This window comes from Tachysurus fulvidraco, chromosome 12 (genome assembly GCF_022655615.1).
Source record: "Tachysurus fulvidraco isolate hzauxx_2018 chromosome 12, HZAU_PFXX_2.0, whole genome shotgun sequence".
Lineage (NCBI taxonomy): Eukaryota > Metazoa > Chordata > Actinopteri > Siluriformes > Bagridae > Tachysurus > Tachysurus fulvidraco.
This window is the reverse complement of record NC_062529.1, coordinates 10,286,602-10,302,596: the sequence shown is the minus strand read 5'-3', so window position 1 is coordinate 10,302,596 and position 15,995 is coordinate 10,286,602. Positions and strand designations below refer to the sequence as shown.

The 15,995-nt window shown below is 37.2% G+C and overlaps 2 protein-coding genes and 1 pseudogene across 2 annotated transcripts; 1 reads left to right on the top strand and 2 right to left on the bottom strand.

Moving 5' to 3' along the window:
* Positions 1-104: 104 nt before the first annotated feature.
* On the bottom strand, positions 105-8,681 carry hadhab (hydroxyacyl-CoA dehydrogenase trifunctional multienzyme complex subunit alpha b). Its single transcript, XM_027172322.2, has 20 exons — positions 8,559-8,681; positions 7,576-7,617; positions 7,363-7,433; positions 7,138-7,271; positions 6,399-6,537; positions 5,689-5,808; positions 5,460-5,562; positions 5,255-5,377; positions 4,074-4,192; positions 3,889-3,945; positions 3,677-3,786; positions 3,446-3,580; positions 3,165-3,336; positions 2,692-2,778; positions 2,459-2,599; positions 1,918-1,986; positions 1,632-1,827; positions 1,437-1,551; positions 1,202-1,347; positions 105-699 (listed from the first exon to the last, which is right to left on the bottom strand). The coding sequence occupies exons 1-20, from the start codon at positions 8,626-8,628 to the stop codon at positions 554-556; spliced, it is 2,295 nt and encodes a 764-aa protein (XP_027028123.1). The 5' UTR covers positions 8,629-8,681; the 3' UTR covers positions 105-553.
* Positions 8,682-9,579: 898 nt separating this feature from the next.
* LOC113659844 lies at positions 9,580-9,726 on the top strand (annotated as a pseudogene).
* A 2,978-nt stretch (positions 9,727-12,704) lies between these two features.
* Positions 12,705-15,367, bottom strand: slc30a1b (solute carrier family 30 member 1b). Its single transcript, XM_047821186.1, has 2 exons — positions 14,488-15,367; positions 12,705-13,883 (listed from the first exon to the last, which is right to left on the bottom strand). Exons 1-2 carry the CDS (start codon positions 15,008-15,010, stop codon positions 13,021-13,023), a joined length of 1,386 nt encoding a protein of 461 aa, XP_047677142.1. The 5' UTR covers positions 15,011-15,367; the 3' UTR covers positions 12,705-13,020.
* Between the last annotated feature and the right edge of the window lie 628 nt (positions 15,368-15,995).

Here is a 15,995-nt window from a genome sequence, read left to right as displayed (position 1 = left end):
GTGACTTTGGTCTTATCAGTGCTGCACAGGAAAACTTGACTATTTACTACAGACTTGGAAGATATTTAGTAGAAAATACGTATTTAAGAAAAGCACATCACCGATAAGTTTAAACATTTGCTGTTTATTTCGTCACTGAGTGTTTGCCTTCAGTCTATCAGACCAGAGGTCTAAGTAAGTGCTAATATTCATTCATCCAAATCAAGTCCTTTATGAGTACACAAAGTAGCTGTATACTTCTGACTGAAGAATAATAGAACGATAATAAAAGATATGATTGACTAGTTATGGTGTCACTTAACCTCTACAGTAATGAACTCCAATCTAGTCTGAAGCATTTTTTACCAAGCATTAGAAAAAAAGCTATGAAACATGTTAAATTAGAAATACAACTCAAACGCATTCTTTAATTCAGTAAAAATATTACTTTAATATTACTCGTGGTCACATGAACTATTTTATGTTTTATTAACAAAAAGAGGTCTTTTCGTACAGCCTCGAAGTGCAGCAAGTTTTCTATTCACAAAAACAATTCATTGTTGGCACGTTCAGTTCAGTTGTGAAATTTTTTGCTCGGATCCTTTGCATGTTCGAGCAAAAGTGCACATGGTGTGAACTGGTTTCCGTACACGTTTTCGAAACGTTTCATCTTCTCCACCAGTTTGTCTGCACCGAAGCTGTCCACAAAGCGGAATGGACCTGTAAAAATAAAAACATTATGTTCTCTATATCTGATTGGTCAGAAAGTGTTGATTAATTGTGAGTAACTAAATGACACTATGACATTAGTCTTTGCAGTCAATAAGCTGCAACTTCAAAAGAAGTGGAGTGACGATAAAATATTAGCTGCTATAATGTAAGTGATGGCCAGAACAAACTGGTTTCTCACAACATAAACTAACGTAGCTACAGCTTGTTATTATTTTATAACTCATTAGTAAACTGTAGGGATTCACCACATGACCCAGTTAGTGTTTTCATTATTTATTACATAGGTATTAGACATAATATGAATAGAGTATTTCATCAATCATAAATGCCATTTGTTGCTTTCATGAAAAGGCACATACTGAGCCATACTATCCAAATTAAAAAAAGCACTCCTCACAAAGCACTACAAAGTGACTGGATAACAATTAATTTATATAAAAAAAGTACTATGTTTATATGTATCTAAATCCGTAACATCTAGGATTCTCACCTCCAAGGCATGGGGGGAAACCAAGGCCGAACACTGCTCCAATATCTCCCTCCACTGGATTAGAGAGGATGCCATCCTGCAGGCACAACACAGCCTCGTTCACAAAGCGAGACACCAATCTGTACTGCACGTCTGAGTCTGAGGAGCTGCGTGGAGAGAGAGAGAGAGACAGTAAGAGCTCAGTTCTTACAGAAATGCTTCAACAGCAATAATGCACCTGCATAGTAACACTTACACTGCAGTGTTTGCAGTCATCTTATAATGCTCCAGAATGTCCTTTAGTTCTGGGTTGACATCTTTGCGTTTAGTTCCAGCTTGGTAAACATAGCAGCCTTTACCAGATTTCCGGCCTAATAACACAAATCACATACAAACTGATCAAAATTAGCTGCACAAATAAGCAGAAGTCAAATGGCTTGATTACCCCTACCTTTGAATCCTTTTTCCACCATTGTTTTCAGCACCTCAGGATTTCCTCCACCAAATCTTGAGCCGAAAGCTTTGCCAAGGTCCTCTGCCACGTGAGCAGCGACATCGATACCCACTTCATCAGCCAGAGTAGCAGCACCCACTGGGAAGCCAAAGCCTGTTGTCAAAGAGTCCAGCTTCTTGGGGTCCACACCTTCCTGTGTTTTTAGGATGTAGAACAAGGACTATTTATAATCTTTGTTATAATGTATAACTTGTATATTACTAATGGAAAAAAGAAAACAAACCTGCAGCACTCGGACTGCTTCAGCTAACATGGGAGCTAAGCACCTAGTGGTATAAAACCCAGGTCCATCCTGCAATTAAAGTATTAGTATATTACAAACACATAGCAGAAGATTTAGGAACTTGCGAAGATATTTTTTCCAGTTAAATTAAGGCAAAGAAAGATACAGGGGTGCTATAGAATACTAGGAAAAACACAGTAACTGACACACTGGAGCTGATTTGCATAAAGCGGAAAAGTCAATGGAACTGTTCAGAAAAAATATAAAAGGGTTGTTCAGGTGGGCCATTACATCTCACATCTTCTGAAAGTAGTTAGAAGGTCAGACAAGTGTGCAGGACTGTTGAATGCATGAATGACTGCAGTTATCATATGACAGCACCGTGTGAGTAATCCACCGCATCCGATATACTCCATGTTAATCAACATGGGCTTTCCCTTTACTTCCTATTTAACAATACCAGTCCAGATAGAACTCGCAAGGTTCACACACAAGCCGTAGTAGAGGCTAAAGTTTTCATTAATTGTAGCAGACAACTCACCCCAACCACAATAATGACTTTGCCTTGCTTCAGACCAACTGCTACAGCAGAGGCAGTGGTATCCTTAGAGGTTTTATCAGTCGTTATGATCTCCAGAAGTTGCATCTTGTCCACTGGAGAAAAGTAGTGCATTCCAATGACCTGAGACGAACCACAGGGGTTAATCGTAGTCAGTGGCAGGTTAAAACTGATCAATCTCAAAATCACCAGAACAGGTCTAAACACTGACTTACCTTCTCTGGTCGTTTACTGGCAGCTGCGATATCTTTTATTGGGAGAGCTGATGTGTTGGAGGCAAATATACAGTGGGGAGGAATGACCTGTTGGGATAAAAAATAAAGTGTCAGTGCATACTGGATAACATTCAACATTAAAGTGGTCATTTGTGATAAAAGTATTTAACTATCAGCCTTGGTTTCATAAGGGAGTGCTCCTAAACAAGAGGTTTATGGGTTATGTGCAATTGTCTATAATGTGAAATGCATTTAAGCATTTGAAGCTATTTGACTGGAAAAGTCAAAATCATATACATGTGGTAATGTACTGTCAGCCTAGTGATGCGAAAAAATATGTATATACTGTCAAGTTATGCGACACTATTACATTCAACTTTTTTTTTTAAATAAATAACGTAAATACAGAACTGATTTAGATGCCAAGTCATTAGTCTGACATTTGAAAGAAAGAAAAGAAAAAACTGACTTACAGCTTCGACTTCTTTTATGACTTTGTGTTTAATGGCAATATCTTCAAATACAGCTTCAATGACCATGTCAGCCTTTTGGAAGCCACTGTAGTCTAGCTGTCCTGTGAGGTTGGAGAGTATGCTATCCCTTTCAAATGAAGTAATGCTCCTCTTCTTTGTCTTGTCGTTTAACCTGCCACAGACAATCAGGGTGAACAGAACATTAGAATGCATACTGTTACATGTGGTTTCCTTGAAAACAAACGTGTTACCACAAAATAGTACAATTCAGTTCAGCTCACCCTTTGTAAACCTGCTGCTGTCCTCGGTTAAGTCCCTCCAGAGTGGTGTCCTTAAGAATGGTGTTCATTTCTTTATCCACAGAGACTTGGGCAATTCCTGCTCCCATCAGCCCTGCTCCCAAGATGGCCAGGGTTCTACCGAGAATGGATTGGCAAAAATAAATTAATGAAAAGTTTAAGCTAAGATCTTCTCTTTAACAGTAATGACCTTAATCTTCAAATGGCACTTACTTCACTTCCTTTTCAGGGACTCCAAATCGGTTCTTCTTGCAAGCTACTTGGCCATGATAAAGCCCAATAAGTGCATTCGATTCTAGGGTCATTGCTAATTTCCCAAAATTCTAAAAAAAACAAACAAAAAAAAAACATAAGGTTAATTCATAATTTAAATTTGCACTATATTTAAGATCATTAATCCAAATTGTACACTGAATTTAATGTACCTGAGACTCTGCAAGGTATCCTGCATCAAGACCCTGCTCTATGCCAGTCTTCACACACTACAAATAAGAATTGTGAGGAAGTAAGTGGATGGTTAAATAATGTGTGTGTATCTCAATTTCAGGTACAGGCTATTCATTTATATCAAGTGAAAAAAACAGTTCATTAAAAGAAAACTCTAGCATACCTCAATTATTTTCATGGGAGCAGGGTACAGTCCTTTTGTCTGTTTCATGACTTTTTTCTGCACAGTGTTGTAGATTTGATTACGCACAAACGCAAAGCTCATAACGTAGTCTTGTATTTCTGCAGAACAAAAAAAACAAAAAACAGATTAAACAAAGGTTTATTTTCCAATACCAGTTTGTCTGTTTTTTTCCCTTTTATACCCCAGCGATTTGACAATGATTACAATTTTGTATTAATAATATATTTAAATTTTTATTCATTTAGTTATATTTTTTGTGTGGAACATATGCAAGACAAGCTTGTTATAAGCTAATCATAATTAAGATGGTAACAGATGGTATTAACAGTTGTTGTTTTTTTTTACATTAATAAAAGATCTTTTTAAAATCAAGATAAAATTATCTTGTCCTTTACAGAAAAAACAAAAAGAGTAAAGGTTCCTGTCCTGAATCCTTTCACAATGTAATACCTTTTGTGGTTACAGAGCTTTCACAATCAGTGTTAAACATCCTACTGAAATTTTCTCCATAATTAACACTTAGATTAACTTGCCTTAGATTAGTGTCCAATAAGTCCTAGTTTTAGAATAAGTTTTAGAATTTAGCACATTAAGTTACACCGGCCAACCAGAACATTAAAATGACTTGCCTAATATTGCTAGGTCCCCCTCGGGACACCAAAACAGCTCTGACCCGTCGGTGTATGCGTGTTCTTACACCCTTTGATTATAGCCAGCATTAACTTTATCAGCAATTTGTGCTGTAGTTCCTCTTCTGTCGGTTCAGAACAGACATGTTAGCCTTCGCTCCTCATGCATACTTTGGCACCCATGACCCCTTTCACTGTTTTTCTTTCTTAGACCACTTTTGGTAGGTATTAACAACTGTATACCAGGAACACCTCACAAGACCTGCTGTTTTGGAGATTCTCTGTCCCAATTGCCCAGCCACCACAATTTGGCCCATGTCAAAGTTACTCAGATCCTTTACACTTCCTCATTTTTCCTGTTTACAACACATCAACTTGTTCTGCCTGATCAGTGTAACGATTTTCCTTGCAGCCAAAATGCTGATCTGCTGTTATAGAAAAAGAATCGACACCATCGGAGTAATCAGATTTGAGGATAAAACAGCACTATTAAGACTGAAACAGCCAAAAGGACTGAAATAGGACACATACTTTGCATCAGACTCTTTTCTTTAGTGAGTGGGATTCTCTTGTCAGCAATTCCACGAGCACAGTCTATTGCTACTTCTTCCAAATATTCCATGGTTCTCTCGTCTGGGTTCCTCAATCCAGGGCCTGTGTTTGATTTCAAAATGTAAAAGTTATAACAACTCAAAGAAAGAAACCCCAGAAACACAAACAAAATATAGATTATTACCAAGCGGGTCAACCAGTTGGTGAACCAGCCCCATTTTTTTGGCTTTATCTGCACGAATATTCCTTCCTGTTAGCATCATGTCAAAGGCACTGGGCAACCCGACCTAAAAAAAAAAAAAAACACCATAGTTACACCATTTGTTAACCTTGTTGGTTGAATTTTGTAATCAGGGCATGCATGTGTTTTTAGACAAGATATAATGTTTTAGAGCATTTATGTTATCAGAGACCATTTTGGGAAGCCTTTGTGTTCCTCCAGCCCCAGGAAGAAGACCCAGCATGACCTCAGGAGTGCCAAGAACTGTCTTTTTACTCTTTGTGGCCACCCTGTACTGGCAGGCGATGGCAAACTACAAAGCAGATTGTACAGGGAGATCCATCAGCATGGTTATTTAGAAACAAAATATAATTAACAGAGAATAGGGATGAATATATTGCCATATATTTTGTTTATAGCACATATCCTTCTGTAAATTTCAGTTTATAGTAATAGCCATCTGTATATTATGTTCATAGTACATACACATCTGTAAATTACTGTTTATAGTAATAGCCATATATTTTGTTTATAGCACATATCCTTCTGTAAATTTCAGTTTATAGTTATAGCCATCTGTATTATGTTTATAGTACCTACACATCTGTAAATTACTCCTATATTACCATTTTATTTATTTAACTCATGTAAACACTGTATATTCTGCACTTGTTGCTATTGCACTCTGGTTAGACCTAAACTGCATTTCGTTGCCTTGTACATGTGTAATGACAAAGTTGAAACTAATCTGAATCTAATCTAATATATTCTATCTATTTTAAAGCACAATATTAGAGTACTGTAATTCACACCATCATATATTAGTATTATTCAGTGCAGAGGATATTCACAATCTTAAATTTGTGTGTTTGAGACAAAACACTAGAAATCTCTCTTCAGTACCTCCAGACCCCCACCAAGACATGATCCATTGATGGCAGCAACAATTGGTTTTGGAGAATTCTCAATTTTGAGAAACATCTTCTGCCCCTCCTGAGAGAGTTTGCTTACTTCCTCTGCAGTCTTACCTGCCTTTATCATGCTGTTTAAAATCAGATAAACAAAAAGTTAAACAGTGACATACATTACATAGTCAAAAGGTCTGTAGACACCTGACCATCAGAGTTATATGTGGTTCTTCCCCAAACTGACTACACAAAGTTGGAAGCCCACAATTATACAGATATTATTGTATGCTGTATTATTAAAAGTTCCCTTCACTGGAACTAACTGGCCAATCCTGGTCCAGTATGACAATACCCCTGTACACAACATGAGGTCAATGAAAACATGTTAGGCTATAAAGGTTGGAGTGTACACTGTTCTTAACAGAGCCCTGACCTTAACCCCACTGAACACCTTTGAAACAAACTGAAACACCAATTGCACAGCCTATTGCATCAGTGCTGAATAAACAAAATTCCCACAGCCACACTCCAAAATCCAGTTCAAAGCCTTCCCAAAAAGGGTATTATAACAGCAAAGTGGGAATAAAACTAAAAACCACACAAGGGTGTGACCGTTTGGTGTCCACAAACCATCAGACTTTTGGCAATATACTGTAGTATACCACCATATGGTACCACCATATGATGGCCTTCAATTTAAATCTTACTGTGTAAGAACAAAACATGTTACTGACTTGATATCGGCTCCAGCAATGAAGCAGCCAGGCTTAGAGGAGATCAGTACAGCACTTCGAACTGCGTTGTCGGCCCAAACCTCATCCATGACTTCTATCATCTCCTTTTGCATTGTAACTGACAGTGTGTTCACCTATAAACACAAAAGTGAATGATGTTTCAAAGGTTACACAAAAGAACTCTGTCCTATATTTAATAGTAATAAAAGCTGGTCTAATACTTACCTTTGAATTTGGGTCATTGATGCGAATAACAGCCACATCTCCCTTGACCTCATAGCTGATATGTGTACGAGCTAAATAAACATTGACAAAAAATATACAAAATTCCTAAACAGCAAAAAAAATTAATTAAAATGTACCAATTAAACGTATTTGGCATTGAATTAACTGAACTAATTAAAATTATGTTAATTATTTTAAGAATAAAACATTTACCCATTAAGCACGGTGCTACACTGAAGCCTCTTCCTATGGTACCTTTGAAGAAAAAAGAAAAAAAAACAGAATAAGAGCTAAGAATAAAGTATAAGAATTTATTTTTATTGCATTTGAAAGTTATTTGATACAAAAGTACATTAAATCAGAGTTTGGTCAATTACGCAATAATCATGCATTAATAATAATGAATACATTTTTATTTATGAAATGTGTTGAGAGACTGTACTAAATAGTATATTACAATAATAGTATATTGTTGATTTACAGGCAAAAAAGCACCAGTAAGGTGGCGATGGGCGGGGCGCTACGGCGGTGGGCGGGGCTAGAACAAACTGCAGCCTGGACGACCTTTAACCCAAATTCTCCCAAACTCTACATCACGACTCATGACTTTTGTTTTTTTGTTTTAATGAGATTTTATATATATATATATATATATATATATATATATATATATATATATATATATATATATATATTTCCAGTACACAGAGACAACAACACTCAAGACAATAAATGTAAAATGAGAATGAAAAAAAAATACACGTGTAAATATTTTTTTATTTTAAAATTAAAATATATTTTTTAGATATATAATAGAAACAGAAGCAAAATTTTATTCACTAATGCCACAGATTATACTACAACAGAATGAAGAAGCAAAAAAAAAAAAAAGGCTTATTTTATTTATTTATTTCCTTACACTGGCCTAGAAACTGACTGGTAGACAACAGGCTACATTTAGACTGCTAATTAGGTTAAGAAATGAGTCTACTCATGACATGCATGTAATAATACCAATCATTATACATATTTCGCGAAGGTGGACATGAAGGTGTCACAGATTTAGTTATTCAGGAAAGTGGAGCTGAACTTTAGCTCTCTAGCTTCCTGACTGTAATCCTGAGGAATTGCGTTTTAAAGCGAAAAGCGAAAGAATCCTGCAGAGCTCTGAGTCTATGAGTATAAAGTGTGTGTACCTGAAAGAAGTGTGTATCTTCCCCTTGTTGTAAGTCTGGACAGGACACCTAGAGCTCGTATCGCCGCCATCTTGGGAGGTCAATGCTGACAACCGGAAGAGAGGGGGAAAAAAAAAAAAAGCAAGGAGGCTGATGGACCAATCACACACTGCTTACACGGTTTACTCCGCCCACTCAGACTTGGTCTACTTAAAGACATGGAATCAGAATAAGAAAGAGCTTTATTAAAAAGTATGAGATATAAAATGAGAATGAAAAAAATATGCGTACATACAAATAGACTAAAATAAAAAAATAAAAAAATAAATTAAAAAATAAATAATAGTATGTACAGTTGTGTTATATAATGATGATAGAATGGAATAGAATGGAATTAGATGCAGGGATGTACTAGGATGGAGGTGGTAACAAATAAATGTAAAATTATTGCATATTGTTATTGCATAATGGGTGGAACATTTAACTGTTCATGAGGTAGATTGTCTGGGGGAAGAAACTGTTCTTGTGCCTTGTTGTTCTGGTGTTTGGGGCTTTGTAGCGCCGGCCAGATGGTAAACATTGAAAAAGAGGATGTCTTGGATGTGAGGAATCCAGAGTGATTTTTTGAGCCCCTTTCCTCACTCTGGATATTTAGAGTTTTTGAACAGACTCGATGACGGCTGAGTAGAACTGTTTCAGCAGCTCCTGTGGCAGGTTAAACTTCCTCAACTGACTAAGGAAGTACATCCTTTGTTTTTTACAGTGTTGTTGTTGTAAGTGTCTCACTTCCGGTCCTAGGAGATGGTAGAGCCCTAGAACTTGAATGCCTTCACTGCAGCCACAGTGCTGTCCATGATGGTGAGTGTGGGGAGCGCAGGGGGTTTCTCCTGAAGTCCACTATCGTCTCCACTCTTTTGAGAATATTGAGCTCCAAGTTGTGACTGCACTAGACAAAAAGCTCTTTAACCTCCTGTCTGTAGGCAAACTCGACTCCGTCCTCGATGAAGCCGATGACTGTAGTGTTATATTTATATAAATATTTATACTTACCTGGCAGGGGCAATACCATGATCAAGGAGGTGGTTTGCCCAAAGTGAGGCTCGGCCATTGCACTCGGGCTGTGCTGACCTTTGCGAAACTCAACTGCATAATTTCTGATGGGGAAGTCGTGGCCTAAGGGTTACGAGTCAGACTTGGGCCACGAGGTCTTGGGCCACGACTGAGGTGCCCTTGAGCAAGGCACTAAACCCCCCAACTGCTCCCGGGGCGCGCGCAGCATAAATGGCTGCCCACTGCTCCGGGTGTGTGATCACGGTGTGTGTGATCACGGTGTGTGTGTTCACTGCTGTGTGTGTTCACTGCTGTGTGTGTGCACTTTGGATGGGTTAAACGCAAAGAACAAATTCTGAGTATGGGTCACCGTACTTAGCCGTATGTCATGTCACTCACTCACTTAATATCCATATCTGTGCCTGCGGTTACTATGGTGATAAGAAACAGAATAGAGGCAAGGCTGCCTAGGTTGATGAGATTTGGCTGGAGATATTAAAGGCACTGGACAATGTAGCATTGAGATCTGAGCCAGTGTCTTTAGACTGGTAAATTAAGATGGTGGTCCCTATTTATTTCTGATTTATTTATCTGTTTATTGAACCTAGGGAACAGGAGTAACAATGTAGGTTCCATTCATGTGAAGAAACAGTGGCCCAGCTCTTTACTCTTGCACAAAATAAAGTCCACATGTGTTTTAGTGGGTTTGGTAAAAGGCCTATTTTCATATGCTTTGATAGCTGTTGTGGAAAGTAATGCAAAAGTTCAGGGTGCTGGGTTACTTTGTTAGGTATGATCTCTGTGTGAGTCCAGTGAACCTGCAGACAATACATAGCATAGTTGGTGTTAGGTTAAAATCATTTAAGGTGGCTGTCAGATTCCATCAAGGGTGTGTCTTTTCTCCACTCCTATTTGTGATATCAAAACATATGCAAGGTCTGAGAGGTTAACAGAGGAGAGGTGGATGTGTGGGTTGGTGGTGGTGGTGGTGGGGGGTATTTTAAAGATTATCTTGGGATGATTGGGATGTTTTCTTCACGTAATGGACCTTGCCACTGGTAGAAGAGTTTAAATACAGTAAATGAAATATAATTAAAATTTTTGGTGCTTATGTTTAAAAACAAGTATCTTAAAATGGATTTTTCAACCTGCTAGGTGACTCTCTACAGATATAAAATTAAATCAATTAGTTTGTTTGAATCATTTAAAAAGAGAAAGTCTAAAAACTGAACAATTGAAATTGTTCAGAAGCCTTATAGAAGTCAACATAGATTGGTATTTATAATTTTATTATAAATAAAATATAATTAAACACTCAAACTAACATGGGAGTTTATATGTATAAATTTCAAATCCACCTATGTCCAATTGTATGGCTATGAAGTAAATATCTTTAACATTTGAGAGGTTGTCTTAATAACGAAGGACCTGCCCATGGATTTTTGGGATTAAAGTTGATAGGAGAAAAAAGATGTTATAAAGCTGAATGTAATAAAAAGATCATCAAAGCCAAGGAGCATTGTAATATGCATTATAACCAAGCTGAAAAATTTGCCACAACCTGCGCTCTACTAATATCAGACTATACCTCCAAACTGAGTGCATTACCAACATGTTCTAAGGTTGCATTTCAACAGGAGCAATGCAAAGTTTTGTTTTGTTTTCAATGGCAACATGGATGGAATCAAATATAAGCAATTTTCCACCAGTCACCCAGACAGCTGTATAGGGTGGAAGATGTATATTTCAACAGGATAATGTCCTTCAAGGTCTGGCTTGCAAAAACAATCAAATAAAATTGTGCAGATGGACAATGCCCTATGTACTGACTATATGATGTGTATTTTTTAATATGGTTTATGAAGTGTTATAAAAAAAAACTATTGTATTTTATTTTATATTTAAATAATTCTGAGGACAAAAGGAACCAGTCCAACTACTCATTACCACTGTTTACTTAAGTAGTAGATAAGTAGATACGCTGTGTTGCCCCACAACCTGAATAGTGAATAAATATATACATTTCAAGACATCTAAATATTATCATTTAAATGTTTAAAATAATTTTACAAATTAATTGTCCTATCCTGGGAATTAAACTGAGGTAAACACTTTATTATATTGGTCTAAAACATGACACACTGTAATGAATGAACACTTATCTTAAAGCATATCTAAATCATTGAACAAAATAAAATGAGAAAAAGAAGCACTAAACTCATTTGAAAGAACTTGTGTGCTTAATATGCATAGAATGTGATTCTGACAAATTATAAAATTGTTTTGCCTATTCGTAGATTACAGTACTGCCATTATAATATGTACTGTATAGAATAAAGCTCTCCTAAATGAAATCAGGGCTACTCTGACACAATCATTTCTAACAATGGAGCCAGACATTGCTAACAAATACTTCTCACACATATAGTACTTATATTCAAAAATGTCTATCTACCATTCTACCTTACAACACAAGACAATACAACCCTGATTTCTGTAAATGCCAATCAATTTGTTTCTTAAAAAGGTCAACAATAGAAGACATCACATTCGGTCTCTTATCCTACAGGATTGATTGGAGGACTGTGTGGAGACTGAATAAGGACTATTCTCTATTGTTTTCTTGACACAGTGCCCCATACACTGCATTATTGATTGCATCACACTGGCCTCATTAAGTTATGTTCTCACTCTATCCCTAAACTATTGTTTCTTAACAACTCTTTGAAAGCCTTAAGGGGATCGGACATTTTTAGCCCTTAATTTTAACACAATGTGTGTATGTGTGTAGTTGGTCTTAAGGTTCATCTGAAACAATGGCATATTTTGACAGCTGTGCAGAGGATTTGATGTCCTACAGCGTAGAGTAAGACACTCCCTAAAACATGCAACATTCATGACCTTACTAACAAAACCTTTCATGTAAACAATAGTAGCAAGTAATATAAATATTTAGTTTGGCACAGATGTAGTTAACCGTTAATCAGATTACATGGCCTGGCATCTTGGCACTAAATTAACACATTCCGATATTAAGGACTTTTGTGAGTGAGATTTTTTCAGAACAGACATTCAAAAACTAAAGTTAATTAAATGATAAACATGATAAAATGATAATGCACAGTGTAAATATTGTTTTATTTCTTTAAGGCACATAGATAGTATTTTACTATGAGCAAAAAGAGAACATTAAGACCATAAAGTGCTCCAAATGACATTCTCACACTTGCGATTAAAGAAATGTTTATAATCATGACACAGTACCCATGCCACATCAGGTATAAGAAAAAATATATTGTATGTAGTATGATTAGTTATAGGTTTGCATACAATTGGGGGAAATAAAACATGGATTTAAGATTCTAAAAACATACTGTAGGTAAACATACATAGATTTGATACTGTTTCAAAGATACTAATCATTTTATCAAACCTAAACAGTGGATTCCACCTCCATCTGCAGAAGATCTTCTGGCTTTTGCTGAATATTCCAGCTAGCAGTGGATGGTTGAGGAGTATTTTGACTGGAGGTGTTGGCTGTGCACATGAGTGCTGATTCAGATCTAAATTTCCAGCTTGTGTCACAGCAAAGCTTCAGGGTACACTGACTGTAACAGGGCAGTTCACATGCTGAGACATCGAGCCCTTTGTCATCTGAGAACTCAGGCTGGACTGTGGTAGCATGGATCCCTTCTTCATGGAAAAAGTTTTTGATGCGTTTGGCTGTGTCCATGTAGGATGCCGGGTCGTTGCACTTAACGTGTGCTGTGGCGATAAATCGGCTCCCGGCTAGTTGCCAAATGTGCAGCTCATGGACTGCTAGAACCCCCTCTAGACTCCTCAGCTTTTTGTCCAGCCTCTGCATGTCAATCTGCTTAGGGACTGACTGCAGAAGGATGAGGGTTGACTCCTTCAGCAGTGGGAAGGTAGTATAGAGCAAGATGGCCACCATGATTAGGCAGAGTGTGGGATCCAGGTAGAGCACCCAGCACGGTCCAGCTACAAAGACATTGGTGTCATTTCTGTGGATCAAGTGTGTATTCACTGGACTGTGGTCAGCGCAGTAGCTACTGGTACATGTATTAATACACATCTCCTGACTGTCACATGTCCTCCACACAAATGTGAAAATGAGAGCATTAACCACTACAATGACAGAGCCAAGGGCATCGCCCAGGACGTGTAAGAAGACTCCACGCATGTTGAGCTGGGATGACGAATCTAATTCATGCTCCGCCTTCTCCAATGAGATGTTCCCATTCAAAGGGATTTCCAGGCTGTGTTTTGAAACAAGGTCTTAAAAAAATCAGAACAATAAAATTCACAATTAAAACTCAAAATAGTAAAACAATGCAAAAGGTATTTATTATTATTCATGTTCAGATGAGGACCATGCTGGTGTCTTTTCATATTGGGTGACTAATGATTGACTTGCAAATCATCAACTACTACTCATATAAATGCACTACTTTGGAAACAAAATAAATCTATGTAGTAGATTATATATCTAATATTGGAGGAATTAGAAATTCAGCTAAATGCTCACTAAATAAAATGAAGGCAACTTACCATAAAAGTAGAATATTTATCAGAAGAATTAAATGTTTTTTTTGTTTGTTTGTGTTTTTTAAGTAAAAAGTGTTTATCAGAAGATTCAAAAGTTTGTATTAAAGAGTAAAATGAGTGTTTATTAGAAGAGAAACACAAGTTTATCAAAAATGTATAGTGTTTATCAGAAAAGTGGAGTGTTTTCAGAAAAGTAAAGTGTTTATCAAAAGAGTGAAATGTACAATTTAAAATTAAAATAAAAAACAAACCTTACAACTTCCCACATAAATTTTGTTATAGAAATGAACCTTTCGAGAATAAATAACTGCTTCAACATGAACGACATGGTCACCTTGGCTAGGACCAGCAGATCTGCTCTTCACCATAAGATCATAAGCCTCCCATTCTGCTGTCTGTGATTTTTTATGCCTCTTGTCACTTGTGCCGTGAGAGTGTCCATGCCCTGCGTAGCCATGAAAGAGCAAAAGCCCTAGCACATTTACAACGAGCCCGACCACTCCGACCCACACTACAACCCGCGGGTTTTCAATTTCATGCGGCTCTGTGTAGCGCTCCACTGCCTCCAGTAAGATGGAGAAACAGAGCGCAATGAGAAACACGGCATTGACCAGCGCGCCCAGGACTTCTGCACGGATCCATCCAAATGTGTTGAGGCTCGTGGCCGCTGTGTGATCCGCGAGTCTGACCGCGAGCAACGCCACGAGCAGTGCGATCACATCCGACAGCATGTGGAAGGAATCAGAGAGCATCGCCAAAGAGCCGGTCACTCGACTCACCACCACCTCCACCACAAAAAAACCGAAAGTTAGACAGAGCATGCACAACAATCTCGCTTGCTTCGGATCCAAAGCCATCTTTCTGCAGCAAAGCAAGATTTCAGAGAAAACTTGCACAAAAAAATGACATCCTAGTAGTAATTCACCCTAACACTGATGAATTACACTTTTCCCATCCGGCACTTTGCGCACACCGAGTCTTTAAATGCACAGTCACTGTGAGCTGTCGCTACTGGTAACGATGCAGCAATAAACAAAGCTATACACACAAGTGCAGAAAAAAGTTACGCATCTCATGTGCTTTCCACTGCAGAAGAGAAATACGATCATATCTAATCCACTGGTTCTCTTTAAATCCCGTTTCTAATACCCCTTTACACACGGTACAGTTTACTTTCTCCACACGGACCATCGCCGAAACACGCCTTCGTCTTTTCTTATTGGGTGAATATAAAGGGACGTGCACAAGTCAGCACCTATATATAAAAGCACTACTTAGGGTACAAAATAATGGTTTTTACACCTAATACAGTGCATTTTGTCTAAAAATTAGGTATTTATTTGTATAGTAGGCTATATCATATATAAGTAATAATAATAATTATAATAATAATAATAATAATAATTATATATATATATAATATATATTATATATATATTCGCTTATTTACATTCTTCAAACTACATTCTTCAAAACTTAAGTTAAATGAGTAATATGTTGATCTTAAACATATAGTTTGTTGCCGTTTGTTTTTTCACTATTCTAAAATTTTTTTCTAAAAGCATTGCTGTTTTTTTTTAATGTGTGGTCTATACAACCTGTACTTAATATTGGCTTTAAAACATCCTTGTTGAGAATAACTGAACACTGAGTCTTCAGTAATTTGTTTATCCTGATCTCGAACCTCTCCTAGGACACTGGGATCTACTCCACTCCATCATGTATTTGTTATTATGTCAGTTTAAAACGCAGGACCTAGTATTGATTAGGTGCCCATATTAGTCTAAATGAATTCACAGATTAAAGATGGCAGGATCACACTGTTTCACATAAGGAGGCGGC